This window comes from Triplophysa rosa, linkage group LG1, assembly GCF_024868665.1.
Source record: "Triplophysa rosa linkage group LG1, Trosa_1v2, whole genome shotgun sequence".
NCBI classification, from domain to species: domain Eukaryota; kingdom Metazoa; phylum Chordata; class Actinopteri; order Cypriniformes; family Nemacheilidae; genus Triplophysa; species Triplophysa rosa.
Genome location: NC_079890.1, coordinates 32,219,526 through 32,237,265, shown reverse-complemented (window position 1 = coordinate 32,237,265; position 17,740 = coordinate 32,219,526). Strand labels below are relative to the sequence as shown.

Genomic DNA, 17,740 nt, shown 5'->3' with positions numbered 1-17,740 from the left:
ACCAAACAAATAAAAAAATCGTTTTTGCGTGACAGTTCTTTCTTCTTAACGGCCACTAGAGGACACTGCTGTATAAACTATAAACATACAATTTAAGTGCTTTGAAATGACGTGTATTTGGATATTTTATATAGGCTATTTTAATATGTTGTCATAAACGTACATTTACTGTTTCTATTTGCAAACGTGTCACAGCGCGGTTGCGTTAAATTTTTGTCAGCACAGTTTTAGACTAATAATTCGTGAGGCGAATAACTCGAAACGCATCTTAGCCTATAGCTAACGCACGGATGTGGGCAATTAATTTTCCTAAGGGGCCACACGAGAAACTGGCATGGTAGAGGGCCGAACCAACCGGTTCGAGGCCCGCGCAGAGCGGGTGAGTAGTACCGGTTACATTAGCACTAAAAGTGGTTCTTCGTAATCATAGGGGAACCACTTTTAGTGCTATATAACTCGTCAGAGACATTCAAAACACACATTCAATTTGGAGATAAACACCGCAAAAAGGCAGATATAGATGTAAAAAGGCAAATAAATATTAATGCGCATATGCAACATTAACTACGGTACTACCGTTTCAAAAATAGAGAGGCATCGCGGGTATTTTGAAGCTTTAGCATCGTGATGCTACCGTAGCACCGGTACACCGTGCAACCCTACTATATAGCACTTGGTGCTTCAGTTCTTCAGAGGTTCTTTGGGGTGACTGAGGTGCTATATAGTACCGTTTCCGTATAATGAACCTGTTAAGCCCTGTAAGAACCACTGAAGCGCCAACATATGGTTCTATATAGCACTAAAAGTGGTTCCCCTATGATTACGAGCCAAGAACCACTTTTAGTGCTATATAGCACTATTTTACACTAAGAGTGTACGTTTCACATGTAAATTTAAAAATACTGTAGATGAGCCTCCAGCTTGAGTTTTTAGTTCACCCAAAAAGGAAAATTCTCTCATTATTTACTCACCCTCAAGTTGTCTTAATTTTTGTGTAGTTTCGTTGTTCAGTGAAACACAAAGAACCAAACAGTTGGGGTATATTGACTTTCATGGGGAAAAAAACTACTATTGTAGTCAATGGTGCCTCAGAACTGTTTAGTTTCCCACATTCTTCTAATATCTTTCTTTGTGTACAGAATTTTATAAACTTTTAGAGCAAATTGAGTGCAAGTAAATCATGACGGGATTTTTATTTTTGGTTGAACTATCTCTTTAAGGCGGTCGTTTTTCCATGGCGACGTCATGCCTGTCACGTGACACACCGCAATGACAGCTCTGCACAGTGATGTGTTGCTTATTCTTTATTATTCAAAATATTCCCTTGTAAACTTTTTGAGATATATGATATTCCAATTCTCAAATATATATAAGTAAACGTATATAAGTCGAAACACCTTTATAATGATCTTTGATGACACGCGATGGGCAAGCCAGGGTTTCAGATAACATTACAACATGTAAAATGCATCACTAGCGTTACTCCCGACAGACATGAAAGTAAGTTGGCGATGAACTGTTAAAAGAATAGAGAGAACTTTATAGTTACCTATAACGTTACAATGTGTATCTGACATGAATAAAACACATTGCCGCTTCCATAAACATGTACATTTACATGTAATGTTTCTTTTAGCCGTCCCTTTTATCCAAAGCGACTTACAAATGAGGTACTTTAAAGGCAACTGCTTTTTTAACCCTTTATGTGTATTTTATAAACTATAAATGTATTGTTTTGCTATAACTTTTGTGAATGTAATTGTCTGAAAGCTAAAATAAACAATATATGTGCAATGTCCAGGTCTGGCTTAACACAATGCTGACTTACGGTATCACGTAAATATTAATTTTGTGGGACGATTGCGCACGAATAAAACTCCGAATATTGATTACATTCCCTACAAATAGTGTAAGTAAAATGAATATGCGATACTGTGTTTTCACGTTTATTATTACGATTAATAATAGAATAATTTCTTTCTTGTGATGGACTCGCCACTATTTGGTGCCAGACTAAAGAGCATGCGAGTATGTGTATTTAAGGAAATTATTTTTCATGATTGCTTATTCACACCCCTTGGAAACATTAACCATGGCTTTATTATAGCCTAGTGAAAGTTTAGCAGGCCTAATTATGTTTTTGTTGGCCTCATTACTTGCTTAATCTGCTCCTTTTACATTATGTTTTTCACTAAACTGTAATTGCAAACGTGTAAACCCATGTCACATGAAACAATGGCAGTCTGAAAAGCATATGAGGCCTGGTAGGGATCCAAGCTCAATGTGGCAGAGATAATTCATTTGCTTTGCAATTATTTATTGTCAGTGAAGACAAACTCATTTGAATAGCAAAACCAGCCATACCTTGAAGGCACAAAACATCCAGCAGTCACCAAGATGCCTCTGTTTAATAGTATCAGCGCTTACATCTACAATGAGGAACACTAAAGGCCATAACGTGTCTCTATTCTAGTTTAAAACAGATAGATCCACCCAACAGCTAAATAATAATGTTTTTTTATATTCTGTTAAACTACTTTGTGTGACCATCTGAAGTAACAGTCTTATGTGTCAAAATGTGTCAGCTAGAAAAGTAAACATATCTGTTGTTCTATCACTGCTAAATTAATAAGTATTTCTGGTAAAATGCACATTCTAACTTGTGTTTTTCTGTGACTCAGGGCAAGATGTATGTCAGTAAGGTCATAAAATAGGTTAACCTTGGAGTAGGAGTAACTCAGACATGCTGGAGAGAGTGGGCTTCAAGGTCACCAATTAGACAAGCTGAGAAAGGTTTATGGAAGCCCCCTCTACTACCGGGCTGAATTAGCATCAGGCTATAGTCACAGCCTTCAGCCTACTCAACTGTTAACATGGATGGTAAGAGCAATAAATTTACATTACAAAGATTAATTAAGGGGTAAATTGGTGTGACAGTGAACTACTGTCAGCATTACAGTCAAGTAGATTATGTTGATCTACATGTAGGATGCACTTAGTAGTTTTCTATTAATATAACAAAATTAAATGAAATTGTTTCCAAATAAGTTAAACTTCTCCTACTATCCTACTTCTCTCTATCTCTAGAAGTAGGAAATTTAGGCAATTGTCATGATCATAATAATTAATTAGATTTGGATTTTCTCCTTTAAAACAATAGGGGTCATTTTATATATTGTATAGACCACATTTACATTAAGTCATTTAGCAGATGCTTTTATCCAAAGCGACGTACAAAGTAGGGAAAAACAATAGAAGCAATTTGTGCAACAAAAGAACAACAATGCATATGTGCAGTAAAAACTTGTCTCAGTCAGCCTACATCACAGTATACGAAGCTAAGATTTTTGGGGGGGATAGGAAAGTAGAAAAGAAGTAGAAGACTGTACTAATGGGTCAGATGTTGACGGAAGAGATGTGTTTTAGCCGATTCTTAAAGACAGCTACAGAATCCGCTGATCTTGTTGCAAGAGGGAGATCGTTCCAGAGTTGTGGAACACATCCGGAGAAAGTGTGTGAGAGTGATTTTTTTCCCTATGTGGGACGACGTTGTTCGATTGCAGAACGCAGGGATCGGGCGGGTGCATAAGTCTGAAATAGCGAGTGAAGATATGGGGGTGCCGAACCACTTTGACCACAAGACCACTTTGCAGGATGTAATTACTTTACACTCCGGTTTCAGTAAAGATTTGTTTAACATTTTAAATCGGTAACAAATATTCTATTAGTTGTATTTTTTTTTCAAACATTTGTGTAACTGAAACAGAAAGTTCTACTGGACCAGTGTTGAACCAGCCATAGAGCTAGCTTTGTTTATGTCTGTAATACTTTTTTCAAAGTAACATAATTGCAAAAATGGCATTTGATCTCCCAATGGCTTCCGTCTCCATGGGTCATCTTCTCCAATCCGGTTTACCTGTGGCAGAAATTATTGGACTGTACATGTCCAGACAAATAGTGCAGCAAAAGACAATAAGCCATTCTTTTTGCTACGGCTGCCTGCATTGAGCAAACCTGAGCAAAATATGCAAAACTAAGTAAATGCAGCGAGTTAGCCATGAGGCCCTAGAAAAACAAAAGATTGTCATGGTCAAAAGCCCTTTATCAGCTACTGCAGGTCTGAAAAAAATCCTTTTGTGAGGTCCCTGAAAGTTTGCCAATATTTTTTTATTCCTGTATTCACCTATTGTAAGTCCAACAAATTTACTATTCACAATGACTGTCCAAGAAGCTCTGTAAGTATGATTTTTTTTCATTATTTCTTCAAGTGCTGTATTTGATTTTTTATGAATGTGACTAAGGTGGGTCACGATAAAGAATAGTACTGGACTCAAAACTTAACCTGAGATTAGCGTGACTGCTAAAACCTTATGGTCCATGAGGTGAGCTTTGTTTGTGTACAGTATGCCTCTTTCAGTTTGTTGTTATTTCTGTCTCGGACGCTCCATTTCCCCTTAGAGCAGGATTAAACCAAATGTTCTCAGACGTTTACTAAAACCAGAGAATCATCCGCACTAGATGAGTTTACGGAGAACCCGGCAGGCTTTCTCATGCACGATCATGATGTTGTTTAAAAGTTCTGTCAAAGTCACAGCCAGTGTTGTTAACGCACTTGCTCCAGGTGTGAGCTGTCTTATTTTCTTTTCAACTCTCTGCTGTCAGTCAATACAACGTGGGCCCAAAAATGTATTAAGAATCTATAGCGTATCTCTCTGCGCAGTAAAATCTTCTGTTAGAGTTTGTTCACTGTTGCGGTGATGGTGCATATATTGTCATTTCAAACCTGTATGACTTTCTTTCTTCTACAGAACACAAAAGAAGATATTTTGAAAAATGTTGGTAACAGAACAGCACAGCCCCCCATTCACTTCTATTGTTACCAATGCAAGTGAATGGGGGGGCTGTTAACAACATTCTTGAAATTGTTTTCTTTTATGTTCTGTGGAAGAAAGTCATACAGGTTTGAAATGACAAGAGGGTGAGTAAACAATGACAGAATTTTCATTTTGAAAGTTAACAACTCCTTTAATATAAACCTAACAGTCGAGTTTGTGTGAATATTTCCCCAACCATGAAACAACCCAGACTAACTGTGTTCAATGCAGTTAGTCGCTTTGGATAAAAGTGTCATACAAATATATAAATAAATTGTACATAATAATAATTCATGAAGTGTTATCGAAAAGTGGCTTCTGATCTTAATGCACATTTACTGGCATGTCCGTCAGATAAAACACTTAAAAATGATCCAAGAAGCCATGGAGGGAGGGGGCCTGGAAGCGTTTCTCTGTTACTCTCTTAGCTACTTTAGCTGTCATGCTGCAAGATCATAATGCATCGCTGGCTGCGCAGATGCCCACTTTAAGCTCTTTATTTGAGCCTTGGTGAACTGAACCATACCAAGCTGGCCAACTACAGACAACCTGAGAAATTATAATAAAGGATAACTAGATATGTTGAGGCTAGTGAATGTACAAATTGTGAGATATTCACACGGTAGTTTAGGGAGGTGAAAAACACTGTGACATGGAAAAAATGGGATTAAAAACCATTGAGGAAATCAATATGACATGCTGCTCAACTGATTTTATGGGATGACCGATGGCAAAAACCAAGATATAAAATTGTATGTGACGTGTTGTGCTGTTATCACAAAGTGTCTGTTTATAGGATGCCCTGATGCATTATGGGTTGTTGCAGTAAGGGTGCACTAGTGTAGAGCTAAAACGCTTTATGTATGCATGCTGTCAGAGCAAATCCCACACGTGCACAACTAAAATGTTATGACAAGTTGCTAAACTGAAGCAAGTGGCACAGTGATACTTCTATACACACTAATAAACCTGAGCAGTTGGGGTAGATTAGTGCTCATAGTGTATTTTTAAAGATAGATAAATTTTATCACAAAGATAGTTAACTAGGAATAACAGATGCTGATTGATGACCTGTATTAAAAACCAAATAGGTTTGATTTTATTTATTATTGTTATTTATTGTCTATTGGTTTATTTTATGTCAATTAATGGGGAGCTTTAAAGATAACAGAATTTAATAACAGATAAAAACAGAAACCAGTCACTTTTGTACACGTTTTTAACATTAAGAACTGAAGTGAATGCCAATAATTTTATGTCATCATTTCTGTTAATCTATAGTCTGGTTGAAATATTGACCTTTGAAGTCTTGAAATGTAGAGCATGGTCACATACAGTATATTTGAATTTAATCCTCTGCACATGACCTTTAAGTTTGCATTTCCTATCAAACAAATGTGACATTGAGGTGCATTGAAGTGAATATACTAATGCGGCGATTTGAGTCCATAGATGGCGAGTATGCTAAGAGCTTTACATTTTCTTATATTTGCTTATGTCAATACTAAATATTACATGATGATTCAGGAGGAGTCAGCCCAGATATTCCTGGGTTCTTTATCTTCTTTAGTTGTAGAATTGTAGTTTAATGTAGAGCTTGAATGCATTGTAAGTCGCTTTGGATGAGCTGTGTCAATGTAAATGGTTCAAGATCTTTGTATGTACTGTATATGGCTACTGTGATGTCCATAACTATATTATTTACACCACTTTAAGTTTGGATGGGGAAAGAGTAGAGCCAAGCATTTATATTTATTTATTACATATATTTAGTAATTATTTACTTTAATGCATTCAAAGAAACGTAAAAAAATCTAAAACATGTTCATTTAGATTTGAATGGACCCCAGATGAGAAAGCTTTGTAAAATGATTCAGTGTAATCTCCAATGCTGAAGGCTGTACAGTATTAACACACTGCTTCTGATGTTTACGCTTGACCTTCGTTTAGACACAGACTTTTGGGTAGGCACTGACATTCTACATCGGAGTATCCCTTTAAAGGTGTGATGAACTGGGCTTGTTTATTGTTTTATACTGTTGTATGAGGTCTACTTATGACGTTCGCGTGGTTTTTACATTCAAAAACATCAAAATCAATAAGAAATAGGCTATTTTCTACCCGGGTTTTGAGGCCAGCTCGATAAACGATCGGTTTGAATGGGCGTTCCGCCATGAAGCCTTGGAAGTAAACGCCCACTGCTATGATTGGATAGCAGTTTGCGTAGTAAACTTAGTTGGAGCCTTCTGTGAATTTGGTTAGACAGTAACGTTATAGTTACACATAGCACCATTCGCAGTTTTCGCACGGTATTCGTATTATCTGGAGAGTGGAGACCTCCTGTGATTTATAAATTGCCTCCCCACATCTGTATTTCATGTGACGCATTCGCACGGTTTAAGTGAAGCCTCTGACTTACTCAAATTTACTGACTTATTTCCGGGATGTGATGGCAAGGCTTTGCGTATAGTTTGTATAGCTTAGGTTACACATTCGCCCTATTCGCGCACAGGATTAGTATTATCTGGGGACCTCGTGTGATTTATAAATTAACTCCCAGCATCTGTATTTCAGGGCATATCAAGTGATCTCTAACAAAGCAATAGTGACGCATAGTACAAATATGTTTTACTCACATAAGTTTGCTGCGCCATTCCTATCGTATCCAATATTGACGGCACAGCACTGCTTTTTAATTTTAGTCTCTCCCCAAATCCAGCGTCGACCTGGGCCTTGTTCACAAAGGAATCTGCGGTTAAATGAAGTGAACAAGCGCACACGTTTTACCCACGTGAGCTGGAACATGTTTAAAAATAAACTTCAGCCACGCATTACTAATGTGGGAATACGAAGGAAGGTTATGCAGCGACTGTGTTCTTCCACAACCAGGCACTGACTGCACAATATTTTGCGATCTTTAACGGCATGTTTATTGCTTGCTCGCTCTATCTGGTGCTGCGCAACTTGTGTTACTTCAGTACTGTTATGCGCGAACCAGTGGGCGGGGCTAGAGAAGTAGTCGTTGATATCCTCTTGTGGAGGTGGTGTTCAATCTATCAATGATGGTGCGTTCCAGAACCTGGCGTTCGCTGGGCCTGGTGTCAATAACAGATGTAATCTCAGTAACAAGGGCGTTTTCAGTTCTGACACTTACAGGATGTTCGCGTGAATACGATTCCCTCTTATATAACAAAAACTGGGGTTAAAATTGTGGTTTTAATTCATGGCATCTTTAAGCTACGAAAAAATAACAGGGCATGAAAAATTGATGTGTTAATATAAAAAATATAATTTTTGTTACATTGTGACAATGCGCTTCTGTGGATTTCTAGTTCTAGTCATGATGATGTTGCGATGATACAGTATTATTTACAACTAATTGCAAATGGAGCACAAAGATTATATGATAAAATCCTTTGGAGTAGGCCCCGTTCGTTGCTTGAATCCAGAGGGTCGTAGATTCTTGCACTGCCTGCCTGAAGATGAAGGCAGGGGCGAAGCCTACCCTCAGATTTATAGACAGGGACCAACCTGTTCGTGGTGAGAAGGAAGGGGGTGAAAGTCGGCGTCAGTATCTGTGAACACAAACATTGAGTGAGTACAGATCTTATATACTCCAAGTGTCGAATGACGATTGGCTAGACCTCTATGTGATGAGTGACATTTCAGTCTTCTTGGCAGAACTAACACTTCCATTTCAGAAATGTCTTTATTTGTCTGCTTAATATGATTTTAAAACCCTCAAATGAAGTAAAGGCACTAAAACTAACACATGTATTTAACATGTAACTGACCCGCTTCTCTTTCTTGTAACCACCAGATATTTAGCGTGGATGTTTGAAAGTGTGATGTTTGTTTCATATACTGTCAAATCTTTGTTGTGTAAATTATGCTAGTCCCAAATTAAGCCCTTCAGTACTCTCAGTGAATACAATGACAAAACATATTAAACATGACTTTGCCCTAAAGAGGAAAACATTTTTTTGAGTCTCTCTTTGGGTTACATCAATATTATTCAATTCCAACTTCCACTCCATAAATCTTTTAGCTTTTTCTTTGGTTATTTCCTTCATACCCAAGCCTTTGATCTGCTTCGATTGGTTGGCATTTGAACTAAATTTTGGAGATTGAAAGCCTTTACCTATTTGCTACTATTTTGCTACTTAAGTCCTATTGCATACTGTATTTGTTCTGTTATGCATTTAGCTGACCTGTTTAGTTAATACCAGAAGGAAAGAATGAACAAAAGAAAAAGAGTAACATGATAGTCTTAGGTAATACGAAACGTTGACAGAGATTCAAAGGTTTTGCACCTCTTTGCCAAGCTGAGGTCAACATGTTTACAGTTACCATGAGGTGTTGAAGTCCATTGACGTTTTAGACCAGCATCGTGTTAAACACATGTGATTCAAATAAATGTCTTAATAAAAATGCCTGTGAAGCCGTACCACAGACTGTTTGGTACAGTGTTTATAATCAAACACAGGACAGCATGTAGATGAACACGCCTCAAATGTGGGGTTTAAAATAGTGATGGAAACCTTCTGAAATTTCATACTGTTCGATTGTGTGTCATTTGTAACCAAATCCTGCATTGCTTTTGAATTGCCTTTAAAAATGATGAAGTTTGACATGTTTTGGTTGGCCATTGCAATGAGCTAGAATGCTTTTCCTGTGGAGCCAAAGTGTTCTTACTCTTATGCTAAAGGGTTTGGTAAATTCATCTAAAGATCCTGCAATAATGTTTTTTCTCAAATCAATATTTTTTTCCAATTACTCGTTTATTTATCTTAACAATCTTACAAATATCAAAACAAATACTGTTCTTTCAGTGTTCTCTTTCCCTTGTTTGAGCTAAAACAAGGCTGTCACACACAAGTGGCATTTTATCCTCTCGCTTGAGTGTTTAATTTGCCCTTAACGGCACCAAATGTGACTGAAGCCTGAACTGCGATGTCAGGCCTCATTAACTCTCTCAATAAGCAGTAATTCATAGTTTGTCTCACAGCTTGTTATGCCGAATAAAGCGATTCCCTTCGTTATCTTGCTGCTGGCACATGTGCTTAATTCACACGAAAACAAGTGTGTCCTTGTCACTCACTCCAATACAGAGCCCTTTCATTATTTAATGTCACAGACTAATGCTGGACTACTGCTAAGTTGCTTAAATAGATTGTGAGATAATAGAAATTTAATATAAAACCATAAAAAACAGACAGGAAGTTATCTTTGGGCCAGGCGTGTGCATACGATGAAACTCAATGAAAATGTATTATTTAATACATTTTCAGTACATTCCCATATATTTTTGTTTTCTAAGGGTGCAAGGTGTATGTAAACTTGTGAACACAACTGTATTATATATTTTGGCTTTCTCTCACATAAGAGCATCACAGACTAGCCTCTCAAAGTCCACACCAGTTTACTACCAATCGCTAAAGCCCTTATTCTGCATGACAGTTATAAATTTGCCATTGCACAGAGCCAGTCAAGCTTCAGCGTAATTTACTCTTTAGTCACTTCTGTCAAGTAGAATGTGCTCTCCCAGCAGGGCTGAAGTATGCTATCTGGCACAGACGCTCAGCAAGCTAGCGGAGAGGGGAAACCTGCAGCCCTCAGCCGCTCCAGTTAATGCGCCGTGATGTGAACTGAGCAGACAGGCGAGAGTAGCGGCCCCTCCGGTCATGCAAAATGCAAAAGGACTATGACTTTATTACAGTCTTCTAATGGTGACATAACAAGCTGTTAGAGCACTTCGCCAAACCCTCCAGTGCCCCTTCGTCTCAAACATGGAAGGCAAAGGAGAAGCACTGTGTGTTGTGGTTGCCAAAAACATCTCTGTTAGGATTAAACTGATATATATAGGCTATTTAGTAGTGCTAAAGCAGATGCATCATTAAAAGCATTTATTCTTCAAATACCGATGAGTCATTTGAAGACCAGAGTGATATGGTTTACAGGCATATTATATTTAAGATTTTTTTGGATATAATAACTTTTTCTTTTAATTCTTTCACTATGACCTTAAACAAGTGGTAGGGTAGAGCATTTGTGCATGGTGCCAGAAAATTTGATCTTTGAACTTCCCAAAGACCACTCATCCTAACAGAGGCCTAATGTTAATAGTCATGTTAATAGCAGCATGAATAGCTTATGACAGTTTGCATCACATGACTCTCTCCAGGGTGTGGGCTGGACGCTGAGGGGCTGTGCACACTGATAGCTGGCAGGAGATATTCATTTATACCTCAGGCCTCTGTCACCTCAGTTAGGCATTCGAGGTTAAATGTAGCCTGAGTGGTTGCATGATTTTTGAATTTTGAATTTTTGCTGTCTTGGTGTGAAATGCCATTGAGATTTGTATGTAGCATGTCTAGTAGCATTTTATGCCTTTGTACATTTCAGACTGGAATTATTGCAATATAGTGTAGCATTAATCCATTTATGGCTAACATGCAGTATTGTAATATTACATTCACTTTTATATTTATGCATTTGGCAAATGCTTTTATCCAAAGCGTTCTTATCAGTTTGTGTGTTCCGTGACAATCGAATCCCAACCTTTTGGTTGAGCTACAAGAACACTATTTCTAAAGAACACTAATCCTAAAGGAATCCTACTTGTGATTTATTTTGTATTGGCTACTTATGTTGGCTTTTTGTAAAATCCACAGCTGTCAATCACTTCATTGCTGTATGCATGGTCTGCACAAGTTTACATCACACATCTTGGTCTCAGACGACTCACTGATCTTGACGTGAACCAAAAAAGACAGCTTTTTGCTTTGAAAAAAGTTAGAATAAGTTAAAATAAATTTCACAAAAAATAAATACACCAAATTAAAACAACAGTAGTGTTGTTATGTTAACCAGCTAAAAGCTCTGACTAATAGACTGCGCTAAAAATCTGCTGACAATGCATTTAGGGATATCTTGTCACACCCATAGGCGCCAGCTGGACCCTCGACTACCATGTGTAGTCCAGCCTGATCAAACCCAATCAATAGACATCCATTAAGAGAGGATAGATTGTCATTGTAAACCCAGGCCTCTTTCAGGCACACAAACATGAATTTAATCCCACATATCTGTCTCCACTGAGCCACATCCATTAGCCTAGTATCAGTTTCTTTTTTCTCCTGTTATTGATTGTTCCTAATATCTTTCACCAGATTTGTACAATAGTCTGAAAACATGAAGTCTTTGATGTATTGGGCAGGTTTGGAATTCCATTGGGGGATATAGAATTCTTACCCTGTGGGATAAAGGGTCATAGCATTTCATTTGTATTGTCCAAATTTGATGTAATCGATGATATAGCATGTCACAGAACAGTTAATCTCATATTCCTAATGCATGTGTATTGAATGTGATTTTCCAAGTAAAACCAACCTAAATACAGGTATCTTTATTAAAATGTGTGCAACACGTTAAAGCTGTATTATTAAGCCAGAGTGGACACTCTTCAAATATATTTGCTTTTAGTTGACCCTGGCATCATATGACATGCCTGGTCTTCACATACTTTCATAGATTTTTAAATCAGTAATTTGTGAAAATCCGCTCCTCACAGTTCCTAGGTCTAATATTATATGTTGTTATGTGCCGTGTCAATGACATTTGAGGTATACATTTTGAGACCATCTATAAGAGTATGACCCGCCATGCTTTACCAATTTAACCACAGGAACACTATCCCGAATGGGAATGGGGATGGGAATAACAAAAACATTATGGTCCAATTGAAAACATGTGCCCAATATGCAAACTCTTTCAAAAGCTGAGAGAGTTGATGACAAGCATGATGTAAATGCAGTGCTGCCTGAGGTAACTTAACCAAACGCCTAAACCTGAATGTATAATACAGTATATGCCCTTTGTTGACCATATCTAAATCACTCAGTGATAGTTTGTATGGAACCCCAAATAGCTGGCTATTTTCAACTCATGTTTTTTTTAATGCTAGTAAAGATATAATTATTGACTTTCAAGCTTTTCTTTCAGTCAGTATTTTATGAGAACACAGTCCTGTATTGACAATTTTATTCAAGAAAAGTAGGTCTGACAGTAAAAAGAATTCATGAATAATAATAACTATGATTTTAATGAATTACTTATTCAGTGATTCATGCATCATTATAGTGAGTCCTTCAATCACTAAATCAACAAGTTTGTTCAGATCAGACCTCACTCCCAAAAAAAATTCTGGATATTTGCTATCATAATAATAATAGACATAATAATAATTATGAATATTTTAAATATTGCACTTTGTTGTCAATTATAAGATCTCACTTCCCTTCTTTCCTCATCATTCTAAAAGTGATATAAAATAATTTTATACAAAATTACAAGCACGATTTTCAAAGTACCTTTTTATACTACAAAGATGCAAAATGGAAAGATTCCATGGATGTTCAGACATAGAACCAGACAAAGAACCTTGCAAGAACCTTTATTTTAAGTCTGGAAAATAATTTTTTAAGAAAAGAAAGAATAGAGTTCTTTCTTTTTGCATAAAATATTTCTGCATATGAGAAGTCTCTCAGAATAATTTCCATACACGTAATAAATCATTACGTTAAGATCTCTATTACGTTAAAATCTCCAGTATCTCTATCAGCTCTAAAAATGAATTGGATACAAATTGTTGATCCAAGAATACAAGGTAATCGAAAGAGTACATGATGACACTATATGGTCATCATGATCGTAATATGATGATGATAGCCCAAGCATCTGTTTTCGTCTGATGTTTAAGAAACCTGGCGCCTCGGGGCTTCACTATAAAGGTCGACACACCATTGTCAAAACTATATTTAAACCAACATATCTAACTCTACTTATTCTTAATTAGGGAGGTTAATGTAAAGAACACAATTTAATCTAAAGATATGAATCATGTTTTCCACCAAAGTGGACAGAAAAGTGTATAGTTCATTGAATATATTAAAGCACATACAGTATGTATAATGCATTATAGGCCTTACAAGTAGTTTTAATGTTTTAAGTATGCCTTGTAATGCACCTTATAATGCATTGTAATGTCTCATTAATAATTGTAACTACAGTTACAACACTTGTCAATTCATTGTTACATTTATCATTTTTAATTTGGTAATAATTATTTACAACAACATTTGATGCATTACAACACACATTATGACCAATTATAATGCATCATACCCTTTAATAACGCTTAACAATGCATTATGCATAAAGGGTTTAAGTAAAGTGTTACCAAAATATTGTATCTAATGAAACTGTTGTAAACTGCTTTTTTATTATTGTCGGGTCAGCAATGCACATGAACTATGCATATGTTTGTGTTTTGAATTGGAAAAAGTTTTAATTGATAATTTAAAAGCAATATTATATAAAACCAAGAATGCATTAACATTTAACATAATAAGTAAATTGTGATGGCTATGGGAGGATTACTATAAAAATAGATAAAGAGAGCAAATGGACACAATTATTCCATGTAAACAATGTTATATATTAACAAATCAGTCGTGTCTGTATATAATGGGATTTAATTACTTTTTTATTTTAATGAACAATAATGATCTGTTAAGTAGTTAATGAAATAATGGTTGTTATTGTTGTTATTTAAAGTTCTTAAAGTTTTATGCTAAAAAAAGCTATTTTATGTGAGTGTCCAGACCTAGTCTACAGTATGTACAATATTTGTTCTGGCAGATCAATTGAGCATCTGAGCATAATTATGACTTTGCTGGGCCTGGTCAGCCTATACTTTCACTATAGCCCAACACTGAATTAAATGCAAATGTGCAAAAAATACACAAACTCATTTAAATTATTTAATAATTCGTTCAGAAAGTTATCGAATAAGGTAATAATTAGCAGATAAAAAATGATTTTGTGATTTTGCATATCTGAAATTGCACTTAAAAATAAAGGTTCGGAATCCAGAGAAACTTTCTGTTGCAAAAAAGGGTGGGCAAAAAGTTTATATTTTAAGTTCTTACATGGGATCGTTGCAATCATTTTTAGCACATTTGTTTTTAATAATGTGCCTTTAGCATGTTACACGTTTTTTATCAATGCAATAACTTTAACCAGGTGAAGAAAACATATTTCCAATTTACTTTAAATATATATATGTAAAGCTTAAAACTTAAGTTTAACCAAAAAACTTAAATGACATTAAGGAATATTTTAGTAGTTTAAAGAATTACAGACCCAACTGTTTGCCTTGAGGCAATTTCACGTCAAAGCGCATGTCAAAGCGCATTTATTCCAAAATTACCCTTAAGACTTTAAGCAAAATTTAGAATCAATTTGTCCATATTAAAATAATTTTAAATATAAAATATCAGCGGCTATCTGCAAACCATGCCATGGCATTGAATCACCTCGTGTTAGTTGGGTCTTTGAGCTTATCACTGTGTGAAAACGAGGCAAATATGCTCCAGTTGTCTTTACAGGGGAATGAGGGTATTATCAAAGCAATCAAATGCATTCCTCGCAGACTAAGTGGTTGAATGCACAGGTTAACTGGGATCTTAAATGGTTGTGACAGGAAGGAGGCAGCCCACTGGCTTCACGCAGCGGAGCAAGTGACCCGAAGAGAGCGAGTAACCCTTAACAAACTTAGTTCGAAATACCAACGGGCCATAATTACACCTTTCTATTGTACATATATTACATTTTTATTGTACCATTTATTTTACACTTTATTTAACTCTTAAATAACTGCAGTGATAAGTTAAGATGAACAATTTTATTTGATTCTGTTATAATTTATAGACGCTGCAATCTAAAATCACTTTTACACCCCAACTAAGTTGAACATACAGCTGAACTGTTTATAAAACGAAGGGGAGTTATACGTTAATTTCGTTGGGCTAGTCCGCTTTTAAATTAACGCATACAAAAAAAATCAAGAATCCTGCATTAACATTCCTTAAAATTTGCAATATCGATATGTCAATAAACTTCAAACAGGTAAATTATTACTTTTTTTTAATAATAGTATGGTCTAATATCGATTAGGCCTATTTGGTTTCTCTGACAGAGCAACCTCCAGTTCGGGCTTTAAAATCCGATAAGAAATTCATCTTAAAACCAAGAATTTCTCATGTAAACCCCTTTACATAACCGTCAATTATTAGCCTATATTTGTATTTATAGGCCTACTAGTTCTTTAAATGTGCGCCAAAATTCATACAAGCTATGAGACTGAGGTATAACATTTAGGCTAGAAAACGTCGGAAGTTATTTTTTATTTTCATAAAAAGCAATGAAGCGGTCAGTCAGCGTCCAAAATGCATCGGAAAAATTACGCATCTCGATCGAAAATGCTGAAATAGTTACTTGAATTGGAAAGGTACAAGTATGAAGATGGGCTTCCAGGATACACCAAGGGAAAAGGCATAAAGCATCCCTTCCATGCTACGTTGCCAACACTTTCTCTATATAGACCGGGTAACTGCAAAGTCTTTAGAGGATCAGGTGTGACGTCTTCAGGTGAACAGGATCCATCACAGTCCGTAGATAACTGCCGCTTCAACTTATTTCGACGGTTTTGAAACCATATTTTCACTTGCGTCTCTGTGAGTTGGAGAGAGTTAGCAAGACAGGTTCGCTCGGCGCTGCTCAGGTATTTTTTCATGTCAAATGTTGCTTCCAACTGAAAAATTTGTCTTTTGGAGAAAATTGTGCGCGTTTTCTTTTTTGTTAGAGGTTTGGTTTTTTTGACGCTTTTCTGTTCGCCGTGATCCTCTACGATGTTCCTCAGGCTTTCCGTTTTGTGACACATGTCAAACAGTCTTTGCGCATCCTCTTGGTCAACTTCATTCAAGTTGAAAGCACATGCGATGACCGGCTGCACTGAAAAGTTTAGATATAACAACTATTATCTATTAAGATAATGACACAAATAAATGTGAAATAGCCTACGTGACAAAAGTAATGCAAAATAATGTGGTGCTGCTGCCTACCTGACTCGTCGGTATGTGGTGACCGATTCCTTCGGTCTTGATAAGCGACATCTAGTGTAGCCTTCGATTTTGCGGAATTTATGTCAAATGCATCTTTATTAAGAATGTTGTCGATGGTAAATTTTAAAGAGGCCGGTCGGCATATCACGTTCTCTTTGCTCATACTTCCAAAACGCGTTCCTTTAGGCGGAGATTTGTCTCACGGGTAGAGTCTAGATCTTGAGTAACAAGACACCATGGTGCAGTACTGCGAGCTGTCTGGTAAATGGTCCTAATTCCATGTAGCCTAATACTTTCATTCGGAGGTATTGCTATAATAGCTTTCATTGGCCAAGTGGAGGGCCAACTGAATGACGCCGAGATCACATGACGCGGAATACGTAGGCTATAGTTAGATTGGACCTCACCTTTTCTCTTTTCCAATTTTAGAAACATTTTGGATAGTTTTGTTTCATTTATTCTGAATAGGTAGGCTAAGTTTTGCACATTTAGGTTGCCTGTCTTTTTATGCTGCATTCGGCTTATATAGGCATTGTCTTTTAATGTTTGAGAAACTGATGGATGCGTCGTTTTATAGGCTGCAGACTGAAGAATTTCCTGTGTTTGTCTAACATAAAAGCACAGCAACACAAAATGGGACTCATCTGTGCACAGTTGTGCTGGGACACTCGTGCTATTATGAGTTTATATTGTGCAATTTCATATACCGCCTGGACCGCCTTTAGCCGTGGCATCGTTTTGATAAGCTTCTGCAATGTCACAACATTTATTTTCGTCCAGAGTTGCATTCATTTTTCGCCAAGATCTTGTATTGATGATGAAAGAGTTTGACCGTTACGCAAAGTCTTCTCCAGCACATCCCAAAGATTCTCAATGGGGTTAAGGTCTGGACTCTGTGGT

At 36.6% G+C, this 17,740-nt stretch overlaps 1 protein-coding gene across 1 annotated transcript; it reads right to left on the bottom strand.

Moving 5' to 3' along the window:
* Positions 1–14,717: 14,717 nt before the first annotated feature.
* Positions 14,718–17,069, bottom strand: LOC130554171 (homeobox protein HMX3-like). Its single transcript, XM_057333650.1, has 2 exons — positions 16,841–17,069; positions 14,718–16,730 (listed from the first exon to the last, which is right to left on the bottom strand). Exons 1-2 carry the CDS (start codon positions 17,001–17,003, stop codon positions 16,180–16,182), a joined length of 714 nt encoding a protein of 237 aa, XP_057189633.1. The 5' UTR covers positions 17,004–17,069; the 3' UTR covers positions 14,718–16,179.
* Between the last annotated feature and the right edge of the window lie 671 nt (positions 17,070–17,740).